General features: G+C 30.8%; 1 protein-coding gene across 4 annotated transcripts in view; it reads right to left on the reverse strand.

Annotated features, from left to right (window-relative positions):
* The window catches only part of LOC118183059 (trans-L-3-hydroxyproline dehydratase-like), a 58,884-nt gene that overhangs the window by 18,672 nt on the left and 23,804 nt on the right, over positions 1–16,408 (reverse strand). The window contains exons 1-3 of one of the 4 annotated variants that reach the window (XR_015038234.1): positions 11,941–12,350; positions 10,228–10,699; positions 6,452–6,604 (exon numbers count right to left, since the gene is read on the reverse strand). Coding sequence is in view for 3 of the 4 variants with exons in the window: in XM_035352484.2 (XP_035208375.1) it covers positions 6,452–6,604; positions 10,228–10,696 (622 nt within the window). In the remaining variant the exon portion in view is untranslated. Of the gene's footprint in view, positions 1–6,451; positions 6,605–10,227; positions 10,700–11,940; positions 12,351–16,408 lie in introns of those variants that run through there. The other 3 variants (XM_035352484.2, XM_085806577.1, XM_085806578.1) reach the window with 3 other exon arrangements.

Below are 16,408 nucleotides of genomic sequence, written 5' to 3' on the forward strand. Positions count from 1 at the left end.
GCTAGATAAGTCAGAAAAAAAATCAGTTAGATAAAGTCCACACTTAATTAGCATTGCATTGTCGATCTAAATTTTAATTTTGTTTAATTTTACACATAAATATTGACTGATATTATGTCGCAAATTTTAATTATATTAATATGTGTTTTAAGTTATCATTATTCTAGTATTGTTATTTGTACTCGTGTATATTTTAATCTGAAAGAAAAAAAAAAAAAAAAAAAAAAAAAGAGTATTCTTAAGTTGTTAAAAGCCTTATTTAGGTGTAACTGTTGGTGCAATAAAGACAAGAAACGGTTGCAAGAGCTACCTGATTTATGGCCTTTTACTAGCAGCTGTGTTGTTGCTTTCTTCACTGGTGGTCTTTTTACTAATGGCATGGTAACGAAAATTGTCTTCCTTTCGCTTTGTTGTATTTGCAATATTTCTTTGAGTAAGCTTAGGTAATTGGATCCTCATATAGCTTAGTTTCTGCTTGTTAGTTGGGGGCTCCACTTTACTTTCCCAAGTTCTGAGTACAGATGTTCAGCTTCATTGTCAGATTTTTCATTCGTTGTGGGGGTGGAATTTCTCAGTTAAAGATAAAGTAAAATTCTGGGATTGGTAAGATTTAGTTTTATGATTTTTTTGTAGGCCTATGAACTTACAGAGGCGGAGAAACCGAGATTTCTTGGGAGGATTGCAACTTGTTAGATTCATTCGGATTCTGATTTTGAGCAAGAAAGAAAAAGGAGAAAAAGAGTGTGGGGGGGGGCTTGACCCTTGTGGGTTTTGCTCTCACGAGCCCCGTGTACCAGCGAGCTGCAGACTTGAATTTCTGTCGGCTTTCAGCTGATGAGAATTTTGCTCGAGTTGAGACAAAGTGCTCTATGCAAAATATAGCTCTGCTGCTGCTTCGTTATATTTTCCCAAGAACTTTAATTAGACATTCTCGAGGTGACCTTAATACAGGTTTCATCCTAGATCTCCCTACCTTTTCCTAATACCAGTATTTTTCCTGGGGGTCTTGAATTTATTGAAGTGTTTCTGATTTAAAAGAAGCCTCCTGATACCATTGTTTTCCTTGAGTCTTGATTTTGTTGAAGGCGTTAGCATTCCTGATTTAAAAGCAGCTGGACTATCTGTTGAACTATCTAAAACTCCGTATTAATCAGTCAGTGATGGCATTCCCGATTTCTTCGAAGGATCAACGAAATGAGTTGGACGATCTGTTGAACTATTACACTCTGTATTAATCAGTCAATGATGGCATAGGAGTTTAATGTATGAACGTCCCCCCTGTGAGTGATCATTTTTTTATATCTTGTCTTTTCCATTTACAAATATTCCTGAATTAAGTAATGCTAAATTATGTAAATATACCGAAAATTAAGTAGCAATCATTTGCAATATATTGTAAACTGAGAGGTGATTAAAATATTTTCAATAATGACCGGTTAATTTAAAGTCTGTAAATGAAGGTTTAAGGATTTGTTTACCAGCTTAATTAGTGAGCTATTGAATGTCAAAAATAGTAAACTTACAAATTAATATGAGTATGGCTAGTTTTAGAATGAGATATGAGTTATTTTTCACCTCAGGGTTTATTAATTATCGTAAGCTGAAATGTGTGGGACAATATATTTTACTTTTCATAGTTAAAAATGTGGTAGGATTGACTGATCAGTTATCCAATATTTAGTAATATAATTTTATTCTAGAAATTAATAAATGTGTTTGTCTTATAATTTTATTGCATTTATTTATCTTGTGTATTTATTTTTTTGGGTGGTCTGTCAAGTCCCTCCATTTGTTTGGGCCAAGAGGCTTTTTAAGAAACATGTAACATTGATTGAATTTGGATTATTGTTTTCCCCTAGTGGGCTTCACAACGCGCCCTATTGTAGTAACCCATTACCACTATACGAATGTTCATATGATTATATGATGTTTTTTAGTTAGTTTGTCTGGCACTTAACGAGTTTAAGGTTTTAAAAGTCATAAAAGATATTAAAACGCCTAAATTTTCAGATATTTAACAATGGTGAAATTTATAAAAGTAACAACCCATAATTTTTCAGACATTTAACATTGATATATTCCTTTTTATTTAAATCTTTGCACTTTAAGAGTAAACAGCACGGCATAGGAACAATGATTTTCTAATTACACATCGTTTAAATATATTTACTTGCAACTACTTGAATACAAAACTTTTTTTAAATTTACTAAACTTGGATTATTATTATCAGTGATTAGTTAATGGAAGACATTTTTATAACAAGACTGGAAATATTTATAAGGTTACTTACATTTTTTATTGCAAAATTCAATAATGGGATCTTGACCCATCTTAGAATCAAGTAAAGACAAATGTTTTACATATTGATGCAAGTATGGTACATTTACAGTATATGTTTTTTTTTTTTTTTTTTTTGTACTGATGATATGTTGCAATACATATGCATAGTATACCATAGCTGCCAATCTTGGAATCTTGAAAATTAGGAGATTTTTGTAAGAAAACTGGAATGTTTTCATGCCGTGCAGTGATACCACTTCACAGGAACTCCAAACTGACCTAGTTCAATAATATGAGTCATGCATTATAAAGTGACTTTAATTCCCGTTATAATGCATGGTTCATATTATTAAACTGTTTGTAATTCAATTCTTATGTAAAACATATTAGCATTTAATTGCATATTCTAAATTTTATGTTCTTTGCCAGATTTCATTTTTTTATTTTCTCATATCCATACACTGAAAAAATTCCGAGTAGTGAAGGAAATCTTTGATTTATGAAAGTACTTTTAAATACAATGGTAATAAAATCAATAATTACTGTACATAGTATTTGCGTGGATACCATATACCAAAGTAAGCAAAATTAAATATAACTATTAATTGATAAAAAAACATAACTTGAATCTGCATATACAAATCTGCAAATGTCTACAGTAGACTAAGACAACTTAGATCAAATGAAATTTAATAAGACAAGGATCAATAAAATGTGATGAGGGAAAAAAATGCAATTTGTATGGAATAAAATTTAGTAAGATAAATTAATCTGAAAATCATATGTGGTAAAATGGAATTTTCCTAATTTAAGTTTCATTAAATCAATCAATGGCACTTACATATTAACAAAACCACCTTGGTGTAGTTTGCCTATTTCTTAAAGATGCAATGAATACATAAGTCATTATTCAATTCAATAGCAAGAATTTAATTATTATTTTCATTAAATATTATATATATATAATATAATTAGATATTTACTCCACAAAATTAATCAATAAAAGTATTTACAAACCAATTTTTATTTCTTTTGTTCTGGTGGAAATTTAATGGCAATCGCTTTAACATCAGATTCATAACAGTTCTTCCCATCAATGATTTTGCAGCAAAACATTGCATTCCTGCAGAAATTGTACTGCAATTTCTTCCACTGCCTGACAATTCCACAAGTATATTTTAAAATTAAGGCAAAAAATACCACAGTGTCCTCATAAAAATCTATTCGAACTGAAAACACAACAAAAAGAATACATAAAAAATGGCATTGTTGCTCAATGAAAAATCATTATAAGTATGGTTGACAGAATAATTGTTATGAGTATGGTTGCCATAATTTGGCATATCTTGAGCATTTGTTGACTTCTACTGAAGTAGTTGCACTAATATATAAGTACCCAATAAATTCAATTTAATGCTCTGAAACATCTTCCTTGGTAAAGGCTAAAATTTAAAAACCAGGAGATATGCTGTAAAACTGGGACAGTTGGCAGCTATGGCATATGTTTTTGCACTAAAGCAATATTGTGCTTTATAATTTATTTGTAAACCCTCCAAATTAAATTCTTAAATAAAAATTTAGCTACTAATAAAGCCCTTTTTTTGTTTCCTTTTGTACTTTTACTTTCTTGTACGAAGTAAAAAGGAAGTATTGCAATCACGAAAAGTTTCAGGCAGCATATTTCAATGAAAATATCCATTTTGACCACTATCGAATGCAATTTAATGATGTTTTTGCGTGATATCTGTACGTAAGGGCAGAATAAAAGACTCTTTTCCTCTAAAAAAATTATAAAACTGCTTTAAAATGAATTCTGAAAAGAATTTTTCGTGGCATCTGTACGAATGTATGTACGTATCTCGCATAACTAAAAAACGAGTAGCCTTAGAATATTGAAATTTTGTGTATAGGACTGCTATAACATGTAGATGTGCACCTCCTATTTTGGTTGCAATCGGCCGCACCAAACGTATATAAATATATTTATATGTATAGTCAGTCTGTTAATCGACTCAGTGATCTGTTTCTTTACTCTTATATATTTGTAAATTGTACATTTTTTTTTTTTTTGCTTTAAAAATGATTGAATTATGTTGTCCTTATCTTCCGGTTAAAGTTTTTATGCCTTTATTAAATTTGTATGCAATAGTTTGACAATTATCAACAATTTCAAAGCTGTTTACGTGCCGCTAAGCCTAATATTTTTTTATGGCAGCCATTACTTGTTTACATTTGAAACAGCAGACTAGTGGATTTGTTGCCAATCTAGAGAAACTTAGTTTCACAGCAACACAGATAATGCCTTCATTTATTATTGTGAATTGAATCATGCATAATCCTTTGTGGAATTTTTTTGAGGAAATAAGTGTTTAAGATTTACTTCGTAATTTTTAATACATATATTTTGAGTTTTTATGTATTTTTGCCTTGCCGCGAAGTGAGAACTGAACTAATTGAATGAGAAATACTCAATCATCTGTGAAAAACTGTTTCTTTTTTGTTTTGTTTGCTTAATTTATTTTATACATCATTATAGATTTATTATAGTATTTGAATAGAACATGTGGCAACGATTAGACAATTCTTCAAATGATATAAATTTTGTGTATTCTGAATTATATTATGAATGAAATATAATACTGTTAAATGAATCTAGTGCCAGACTGTCGCTATGGTAAACAAATGAGTGAATTTTAAAGAATGCATTTATTCTATTGTGATTTATGTGCTGTCGGCGAAGTAGATTTAATTCAATCCAATAAGTGTAAATGAAATGCAAGAAAAAATGCATATAATTTAATATTCCGTACAAGGAAATCATGGTGTACACATCAGATTTTTTTTTAATTACAAAAGGGAGCAAAAATCTACATTTAGCTTATTGCTCCCTTTTGGAAAATTTTCTACACATAACTAAAGCTGCTCACTGAAATCAAAATTAATTAATAAAATAATACCTAATATCAAACATGTTGTAAAGTACTTATTTATTTTATCTAACCAGTTATTTTATATTATGCAGCTTTACTGTCATTTCTTCCTTTCAGTTTTCCTGGCAGAATACTAATTTTAGCTCCACATATTTAAATGAGGTAGAAAGCAATAGTATTTAAAGAGAGGTTTTAGACTGATTGGTTAGAGCACGTTCTACCTGCTGAAGGCCATGTTACTAATTGAAATTCTACGACAGCAGCATGTCTTTGGCATTGCTCTATTCTTGTCAACAGTACTTGTCATCTCGGTAAAGTTTGGGTCAGTTTGCATACTAATAATTTCGGAGCAGCCTTTAAGATTTAACTTACTTTAATTTGAAATTCCTTACATTTGAGTTATGCCATAAATGCTGGCAGGTTTGTAAGCACAAAAAGTGCCTTATGTTAAATTACTTGAGTTCTAAATAAAAAGTTCTACTACTCTTCTGTTATTAGGATTGAATTAAGAAATGTACGTATGTATGCATGTGTATGCACATACCTACATACATATATCCATGAGCACATACATACATACATGCACATGTACATATATTTCTGAATCCAAGTCCCGATAACAGGAAGAGTACCAAGTCTTTTACACACTTCTTACATTTCTGTTGTTTTTCTAGACACAGTGATTAGATCTCATTGGAGACCTAAGCAACTTAGTGCATGCTATCTAAAGAGTCTCCAATATAATTGTATAACATACATTTTACTGCCTTTTCATTACAATGGTTAATAAACAAACTATGTGCATTTCATGCTTGATGATTGCAAAGAAGATAATACAGGACTTATAACAAAATTAATTATACATAATTCCCACAAACTACTTATTTATCCATTACAAAAAAAGTAACAATGGAATTGGCATGCCAGCATTTGGAATTTTACTAAAAATTACATAATACAGTCATTTGGTTAATAGCTAAATGTTATCTGTAATCACCGCAGCTGTATCTACAAGTTGTGATAATGGTGTTATGTCTAAATCCACATTAATATCATTAGCATTCATTCACAAATGCATAAAATGCTCCATAAGCTATGTTTACTTCAACTGATCCCAAACTCTTAACATTTAACAAACTACTATCCAACATGCTACTTATTTATCCATTACAAATAAAGTATCAATGGCATTTTACTAAACATTACATAATACAGTCATTTGTTAATAACTAGATGTTACCTGTAATCATTGCAGCTGTATCTACAAGTTGTGATAATGGTGTTATGTCTAAATCCACATTAATATCACTAGCACTCACAAATGCATAAAATGCTCCACCATAAGCTATGTCAACTTCAACTGATCCCAAATTCTTAACATTTATTTTGGCACCTACAGATAAATATATATTTTTAAAACTGAAGCAAAATCACAATCACATACACACACATACATATATATATACACACAAAACTCCTTGAAACATTTTAAAAGTTCATAATCAGTAAACTATTCAATTTTAACAAATTTTATAATACTGAAATAGAGTAACTCTGAAAAATATTTTTACATTTCTTGCAAATGCTCAGTCTATCCAATTTGCTGATATAGATGACTATGCTATAATCCATTTCAATCCACTGTTAATGCATGCCAGCATTTCATCAACAAGAACCACAACATCAATGATGGCATTTTCGCATTGTCCACCCTGCAGTGAGAAGAATAATGGGAAAAACCTTATACTACCAAAATAGGTAACCTAGTCTATAACCAACATGTATTTAAACAGGCAACCCACTAACGGTTGCATGTGCAAGAACATGATGAGCAACATTTTGGAATTCCCATGAAATAAATGATCGAATTGTATGAAAATGTACTGCTAAAGATTGCCAGCAAAGTATTCAAATGCGAGAAGGAAATTGGTCTGAGAATAGCAGAATATCTTTATGATAACTGCTTGCTTGATTTATTGCTTGTCTAAAGAATATACACATTGTAAGCTTTCTCATTCTTACAGTTTTTATCATGTCAATAAGTCTTTGAATACAACTCCTTACTGATGGATTTTCTTCGAGAAATATGAGCGTCTACTATGGAAGAAGAAAAATGCCAAAAACGCTTTTCTGAAGTAAAGAAAATCTCTTGACTTTTTGTAGTTAAAACAGGTTTATATGTACATGGAGAGCAATGCCAAGAATTCTGCAATTAACTGATTTTTCTTTTTTTCAAGTTAAAAGAGATTGATGTGTACATACAGAGTGCCAGTTGCTGTGCAATGCCTCGAATTCTGCAGTTCCGATTTTTTTTTTAAAGTTGAAACAGCTCCGTGTACACACAGACCAGGAAAATAGAAAGTTAATGTCTTAGTGCGAATGTTTATCACGCTTTAATTTAGTTAATTTGTTACTGTTTTATTAAATTTGGAATGTTTTGTGTAACTGGCACTGTTCTGTTATGGGGACCAGATTCAGAAATGTATGAATGTATGCACGTGTATATATATATATATATATGTACACACACATACATTGATGCTCACATGCATACATGCATCCATAAACACATATATCCATCCATACATGCAATACATACATACACTTCTGGATCCAGTCCTGATTACAAAACAGTATCATAAAATTCATAATGTTTTAATATGGATGTTTCCTGCATTTTTAATTTTGTTAATTTGTTGCTGTTTTATCTAATTTTCAGCATGCAGCCATTTTTTAAAAATGGTTACTGTTTTTCTCATGTTAGGTTGGCAAAAAAGTAGTTGCCAACAATTGCTGTCTTTATGAATAACATAAAAGCATAATTTTCTAAAAAATATTTATGACTATGCATCATCAAAATATAAAAATACTATAAGACTTCAATTTCTATTGAAGGAAAAAATTTGTAAAATACATGAACTAAAAGATGGTAAACATTTTATACTTTCCTCTGTCAACATCATAATATTTAAAAAAAAAAATCATAAAACAAAATCTGCACAAAATGCTATTTTATAAAATGACAGCCATAGAACATGATAAGCCTTCATACAGCTTGATCTCAACTCTGTCGAAATCAGATACACAAGAATATAAATTTGATCTAATTACTGTTCTTGTAGAAAATGGAAGAAATTTTTTTCCCAGCATTTCACAATTCAGTGGAAAGCCCTTCTATAAATGCACTAACTTTTATAGAGAGTTCCTCAAATGGTATAGCAGTTAGAGGAGCCTACTGTAGTACTGAAAGGTCCGGGTTTGGAATCCCAGAGAAGGCATCATTGTAACTGTCTGTCCCTTCATAGCAGACAATGGTGACCACCTATTATGTACCTCCAGAATAAAATGGCCACCAATTCTGGGCTCAGGAATGGCCAATATACTGAATAGGCAAGTGTCTGCCATTGGATTAAAAAAAAAAAAAAAATATGGAGGGCTAGACAAACTTCATATTAACGTATCATATCATCCAATATGTAATGTTTCTCAACAAGGTCTATTAAAATATGTTATAACAAGTGATTTTTCCAGCTACAGGATGCATGCCTGTAAGCCAGACACTAATTTGCTGCTTTAATAGCCTCTCATGAAAATGGTGGTTACAGAAGAGCACATCAGATAAAGCATATGTTAAAAATATGGAGGAGTGCTTTGAATATTCACAAGTGCCAACATTGTTTCTGTAAATTTTGGCAAAGCAACCTTAAACTTTTGCAAGCTACTGCAGGTGCCCTGTCTTTTTTGATAATAATGTACTTAAAACTACAACAGAATGAAATCAATATGCAGTTATTGAAAAGTAAGCAGAAAAGATAAATTCATCATCAGCAGCAGTTCATCACCATTTGACAGAACCTGGAATCCTGGCTAAGCTTTTCAGGTAGATGCCACATGAACTTGCTGAGGCTACTCAAAGAGAACATGTGAATTGCTCTTCATTCATGCCAAAATACTTTTTTTGTGTGTGTGTGCATGACTAATGGTTTGAAGCTTGCAAAATTTCACTACAGAAAAGAATCCAATTCCCATGAAGCACTTTAAACAGACCTTCAACCCTTTTTCTCTAACAAGTTGGCTGATTTCTTTAGCAATGACCCCCCCCCTAAAAAGCTACTAGGTCATTGGCGAAATATTATTGATTCAGATTTATTGAAAATCGTTATGGAAAAATGTTATCGATTCAGAATATAGTTCAATAAAATCTTTTACTTTTTAATTTCTTTACCTACTTCAAAATATGACATTACTTATAAGATGATCTAATATTTTATACTGAAGTTTATTTTATCATATTCCATAGATTATATTAGAGGTGGGACAAATCCTAAATTTTCTCAAATATGAATCCTAAGATGTTCTTAAAGCTTTCATATGAATATAAAAGAAAACTCTGAAATTTCATTTAAACTTAAAAATACAGTTTCTAATATTAATATATCAACATTTATTAAGAAAATACAAGTGAAATTTATTTAATGAAATACACAATTAAAATACTAAATCTTGAGATTCATTTTCTTAGTTTAATTAGATATGACACATTCAAGTAACAGTTTTAATTTTCTACATTTCTCAGAACCCTCTTAAATTAAACCAAGTATAAATAAGAAGGGAATATTAGATTAAAAATTAGCATAGATGAGGATCACACATAGGAGAATTAATGTAACGTGATGCTCATTTACAGAGAATTTAGCATAGTATGATGCTCATCATTAGCATAGATGAACATCCCACTACACTAAATTCTCTGTAGAAAATTAAAAATGTACTACTTAGGGCAATCATGAGATGATCAAGATCCACAGAAGTTACAACTATCATTTTTTTTTTTTTTTTTTTTTTTTTTTTTTAAATGAAAGTATCTTCCAGGTATCAACAAAACTAATCTTTTGAGTTAAATCGTTCTAGATTAACAGGCCTAATCACAAATTTTCAAACTAGGAAATGTCATAGAGAAAAAAGTAATTACAGTAAAAGTAGTAAAGTAAAGAAAAATTGTAGAGTAGTAATTACCAGATTTGTACAAAAATGCTGGCATACTCTGAAAGCGAACTGGGCCACTGACTCCATTATTATATTGAACATATGTCTTTACAGGTCCACAGGGGCAATGAAAAATTATCTCAGTCTCAGGAGAGGATGGAGATACCAATCCCTGGTCAACAACATAACGTCCTAGAGCTATAACACCATGACCACACATAGAACTATAACCTTCATTATGCATAAATATTACTTCAAATTCATTATCAAATCCTAGTTTTGGAATTAGAATAGCACCATACATATCATTATGACCTCTAGGTTCAGTCATTAAAAATCTACGGTAGTAATCATATTGTGTTTTCACATATTTCCTCTTTTCTAAAACTGTAGACCCTTCTAAAGAAGGAAATTTTTCCACTATTCTTAGTGGCTCACCAGCAGTATGCATGTCATGAGTTTCAATAACAAGTGCCGATTCAAATCCACAGGAAGTCATTATCTGCAAAGAAAAAAATACAAATAAATAAATAAATAAATAAATTTAATTAGCTGAAGAAAAACTTAATTTATTCCAAAAAAGAAACAATTTTTACTGATTTATTTTAATTATTTAAATCAATTAAGCTTATTATTTTTAACATTTAAGTTTATTTTACATACATAATACATAATAATTCATTTAATTTTTTTAAAAAGGAGGATTTTTTATTAATTAACATTGCATAATATGCAAATAAATCAATAATTCACACCATTTAAAAAGGAACACATGAAGCAATGTTTCTTTCAAAAATTTTTTTTAACCTCAAATACAGTTATAAATGTAAGTGTTTTTACAATGCTATTAAATCAGGCATGTTCAACCTTAGATGCAAAAGTGGATGAACAAATGACCGTACATGACATTGAATTTAGAAATGAAACCTGAATAGATAATTTTTATTAAATACGATAGCCTACTTAAATAGAGTGAATATGCATCTTTATGACCAAAAATAATTGATAAATCAAAAATAGAAACCAAATTTAAAGAGAACTGTTACGGTCTCATATTAATACAAGAGATAATTTAACTATATCCAGGGGTGGAAAAAGTCAACACTATTTCATCAGGTAATTTTCAAGCTAGAATTTAAAAGTTCAGAAAATACCACTCACATTATACACTATAGAAAATAACATAAATTTAATAATTTCAAATTTTCAGCACACCAAATTCACATATGTGATGAAATGTGACAAAACGTAATATTAACTTTATCCATTAATCCAAATTTCCAAGTAATAAAATTTTTCCCTACTTTCTTTAGCTGTTTAATTATATTGCTTACATTTTCTCAGGTAACATTAAATTTACTTGTAATATTAAAAGAGGAATCTACAGAGTTGAAATTAGATACACAATACAAGCAAATAAATGCATTTTTACAAGTGTCCCCCAAAACTTCCAGCACTTCGTGAGCAAACGTTTTTCATGATGTCTCTTTTTAGAAATCACATATACATGCATGAAATTCCTCAAACCCCCTTCTAAAAAATATATAAAAAATGAAATAAAAAAAAAAAAATTTAGATGAACATCTTGAATATACTCTTTAAATAATTCCTGATATTTTTCTTATGACCTCAGTTTCCATAAGTCCCAGACTATCTCCATTCTTGGAATTAGATAAGTATGCTTAAGATTACGCAGTTCAACACAGCATAAAATTAAGAAAACGTTTAAATATATATACATACATAAGAAAACAAATACGCAGTAGAACGTTCTTCAGTAATAAATTTTAATAATTTTGTTCGCCACTTCAATCGGTTACCTCTGTTTTACGAAAAGGTATATCGAATTCAGAGGCAGTCATGTTCTAAAATATCTATAGATAAGTGTCTCTCTAAACGCTCGAAAATTAAATTCATTATGGGTGCCCAGTTTTCAACTGCAGAAAAGCAACGTTTAGCCATGACGTAAAACAAAAGTATATTTCTATGCAGAGTAATCTTCGATTACAGAATCAAACTATAACAATGAAGTGGAAACAAATAATGGTGCATCTGATGACGAACAGTACATTTCATCAAACTTCGAAATACAGGAAGAAAACAAACACAAATGAAATCAAAACAAAGTTTAAGTCTTCCTGCTCGCAGCCATCACCAAATTAAACAAAAATATTATTCTTCGTTAAAAACGTGTAGTATAACTAAAAATGCATTAAGAAACAGAAAAAATTAGATATCAGTATCTGACAATGACAAATTCCTGGTGTTTCATTTATCTGTTATATTGATCACTCGTTCATTTTTCTGTCAGTAACGATGAAATTAGATATATTATATATTGAACAAAAATTAGACCATGAATTCCTATTTGTAGCTATTGAAAGACCAGGAAAAGTAATATTAATCAAATATGAGAGAATAATTAAATTTTGTCTACGTATTAGCAATCTTAACTACTTCAAGGGCAGAAAAGCCCTACAATTTTTTTTTATTATTATTATTATTCTCAGAGGCAAAGGCTCCTGTAGCCTTATCAGAGGCCTAGTGAGAATGCGGAAAAATAAGTTAAATTTTGAAACTTCAATAGCCAATTGGGAGAAGAACTGGAGCCTTCCTCCTTACATTTTCAGAAATGAGATCGAACAGCCGGGTCTACTTCAGATTTGATTCAATAAATGATCTCAGAGTGCATTTCGTACCTCCAAATTTCACCTTTGAGAAACGAGGGAAAAATTCATTCGTAAGTGATGCATTAAATTTGGCAATCTGTAGACAAAGAACAACTATTTATGACGATTTTGCATGCATTTTTATCAATAGGAAACAAGTTGTTTTTTCCTTGTATTAATACAAAATATTAGTGGCGTAAATAGTTATCGACAGAAAATTCTAAAATGGCAGTGGCTTTCTGTGAGACAAATAAAAATTTCCTCTGTACGCACCTTAATAATGACTGCTTTAGCAAACCATACCAGAATATATATATATGTGTGTGTGTGTAAATTTAGTTTGGCAGTCGGGAACTTTTGAAGAATCACAAAAACATTTGATATTCTAAATCAAGGCCAACTAGATATCTAGTTGGCTTTGTCCAAATACCTTTATTACTCGTGACACTTCACAATGGGGGAGGGCAATCTGCACCCCACAATTTTGATGACGGCATATTACATCTTTATCCAAAGCAGAAAAGCAGAAGACGTCCTTCGGCCAGCAAGCACAAGCAGAGAAAGCAGAGAATTGACCGAGCTATTGCAAAGAGCAATGTTGCCGGTTCCACAATTAAAGCCCAAGGTCACTTGACATAAAGAAATCCGGACGTGGAGAAAATCTCAGATGAGAAAACGGAGAAAACGGGAAGAAGATAAGTACCAAAAGGAGCAAGACAATCCAATCGGACAAGTTCGCAAAACGTGACGAGCGATCATAGCTTTCAAGGAGGACTCAAGACAATGCAAATCAATGACAACAATATGAGAAGATACACTACAGCAACAGTTCCAACGACAAATTCAAATACAACTAAACAACCTCAATCAATAGTGCTAAATACAACACAATTTTAATGCAACTTTTCAACGCAATACACTACAGCAACTCAACAACAACCTAAGCAACCTATTTACAACACTACTATATCATCACAATGCGAAAAATCTCACAGCATTAGTTTTATCAATCTCCAAGAATAATATTCAAGTTACAGAAGAACTTCAATCAAAATCAGATGCATTGGAAGTATAAACAGCTACCAATTGAGAAGCTAAGTGAAAAAGTTGTCGTCTCCTCCCATGAAGGTGTGAGCTGCAAGTGGTCTGACGCTTCTATCTTCGAAGAGAATTTCATAATTAAAGGCATGGGAGTAATTAACAAAGTCACATTGCACAGCTTTGTTGAAGAATTTTTCATTAGACCTTCTTATCTTATCTGGAATCGTCTCAAGTTTTAAGTCTTTGTGTAAAAGTTTATTGCGGATAAGATAGTGTGAGAGGGTGGGGTAGGATTGCGACGATATTTATAGTAAAAAATTTCGTTAATCTGATTGGCTAAAACTTATATACAATGCAGAAGTTTCAAGATGGCATAATGCGGAATACGTTCTCAGATATGACGCAGTTTAGAGAAAGTTATTACTAGAGACAAAGTACACAAATTAAAAATGAGCAATTAAGAGGCATTTTAAATTATAATTTTGATTTGCATTCTTTTTTACCTTATATATATATATATAATTTATTTCCTAAACAATATTGATTAATTGATTATATTATCTCCTAAGTTTAATTAAATTAGAATTATTTTAAAAGAGTGAATCCAAACTGGTAAGTTATATTTTGAAAGATGTTTTGAAGTAATTTGAAAGCAAAATGTTAATATGTAATGTTTTAACGGGGACTGGAGTTAAATCATCATGAAGAACAAAATTTCAATTGTAAAAGGAAAAATTATATGTATTTACTAAAGAAATACCTAATATTAATTTTAGTAGAAGTATCTAAGTGAATTTAAGATCATACAACATTATATATATATATAAATTACAAAAAAGAAAGTTCTGAAAGAGTTCAGATTTTAACGATCTTCCAAAAGTATTTGTTAACTTTTATTTTACTCTTTCGCTGAGCTCATAGTCCATCAGTCTGCTATTGCACGCACTCTTGCAAGCTTTATTAATAAGCACCATTTTCTTCGCACTTACGCCATATACGATTCAACAGCAAAATTAAAAAAAAAAATAATAAAAGCAGCATGTAGTGGCGTAGCTAGGTGTTGCAAGGGGGGATATCTGTTCCCGGACGAAGCATCCATGGGGGACCAAACTGATGTTACAAAATTTTAGAATGGAATGTTTTTCATTCTTGGCATACAGAAGGGGCCGCAAAATCTTCAGTTGTCCTCTGGAGCTGAAAATCCTAGCTACGGATCTGGCAGCATACCAGCGTATGTGTAGAATTCCAGATGCAGTGTTAAGTGTTGGCATGGGCGTAGCCAGCGCAAAATACGGGGGGGGGGGTACCCGCTACGACTCCTGATACTATACTGTTCTTCTGCCTATTACAGCATCTTCAAGTATATAAGTGATTATTACGTGACAAATGACAATTATCTTAGTATAAATAATAATTAGATTATAAATTTTATCAATTTTAAAATTATGTAACATAATTATGGATATATGTCATTTAATTATAGTATTTATAATTATTATCTTACAAACATATTAAATACGTAACTCAATAACTCAATATTTTTGTTTTTCATCTAACCGCTTTAACCTTTATTAAAGCGGTTTTAAAAAGCATAATAAAGGAAATAATAAATAACAAAAAAATGAATTTACATAAAAGTTATAAATGCGTCATTTCTTTTGGACATAAAATTAAATTGCAAATAAAAAAAAAAAAAAAAAAAAAAAAAGGCAAAACTTTTTTTGGCCTTTCATTTTGGTTTGGCAATAAAAATATTCTTGAATTCCATTTTTCGTGGCTGTAAACTGGCAAACATATCAATGATTTTATCAATTGATATTTCTTTGGTATAATGAATATGCATTAATCATTAATGCCAAAGAACTTCTGCGCTCATCCGTCATAGTATATCTATTATAATTTTCTAAGCTTTTCAAAGCACTTGTGGAACGTTCACATTCCCAAGTTGTTATCGGCAATGTAACTGCTATGTGCAAAAGCATCAATATTTGGAAAAATGTTTTTATCTGAAGCTTTTAAAGCCTAAACTGGTGTGTCTGGAGGTTCCTTTTGAAGGAGCCATAAAATGCCGTTACCAACGTTTCATGTCTTCGTTTAGAAGTGTTACAAAGAGATTAAATCATCTTTAAACGTCACCTTCAAGTCATTTATAACAATTTCATTTACATGATCGGCGCAAACTGATGGTAGTATGCAAAACAGGAATGATGCAGTCTTTCTAAATTTGAAAATTGTTACTTTAAATGGAAAATGAGAAGGTCAAATAAAGGGATTGCTAAAACAGTGTTGTAGTAATTAAACACAGAATCACAATGAGCATTATTTCGATAGACTTGCTTTTGAATGACTCGTGGCATTTTAAGCTATATATCTATTTTTTTACACATTTTTCCAAAATATAAAACCCTCAAAAATATAAAACTCAATTATTTCCTGGACCATGTTATAGGCTTCCACAATATCAGCAGCTCATTCCTGAAATGTAACTGTAATTCCCTCTA

The sequence above is a fragment of the Stegodyphus dumicola genome, chromosome 12 (genome assembly GCF_044657685.1).
Source record: "Stegodyphus dumicola isolate Sdum_Otavi_A_Nest chromosome 12, ASM4465768v1".
NCBI lineage: Eukaryota > Metazoa > Arthropoda > Arachnida > Araneae > Eresidae > Stegodyphus > Stegodyphus dumicola.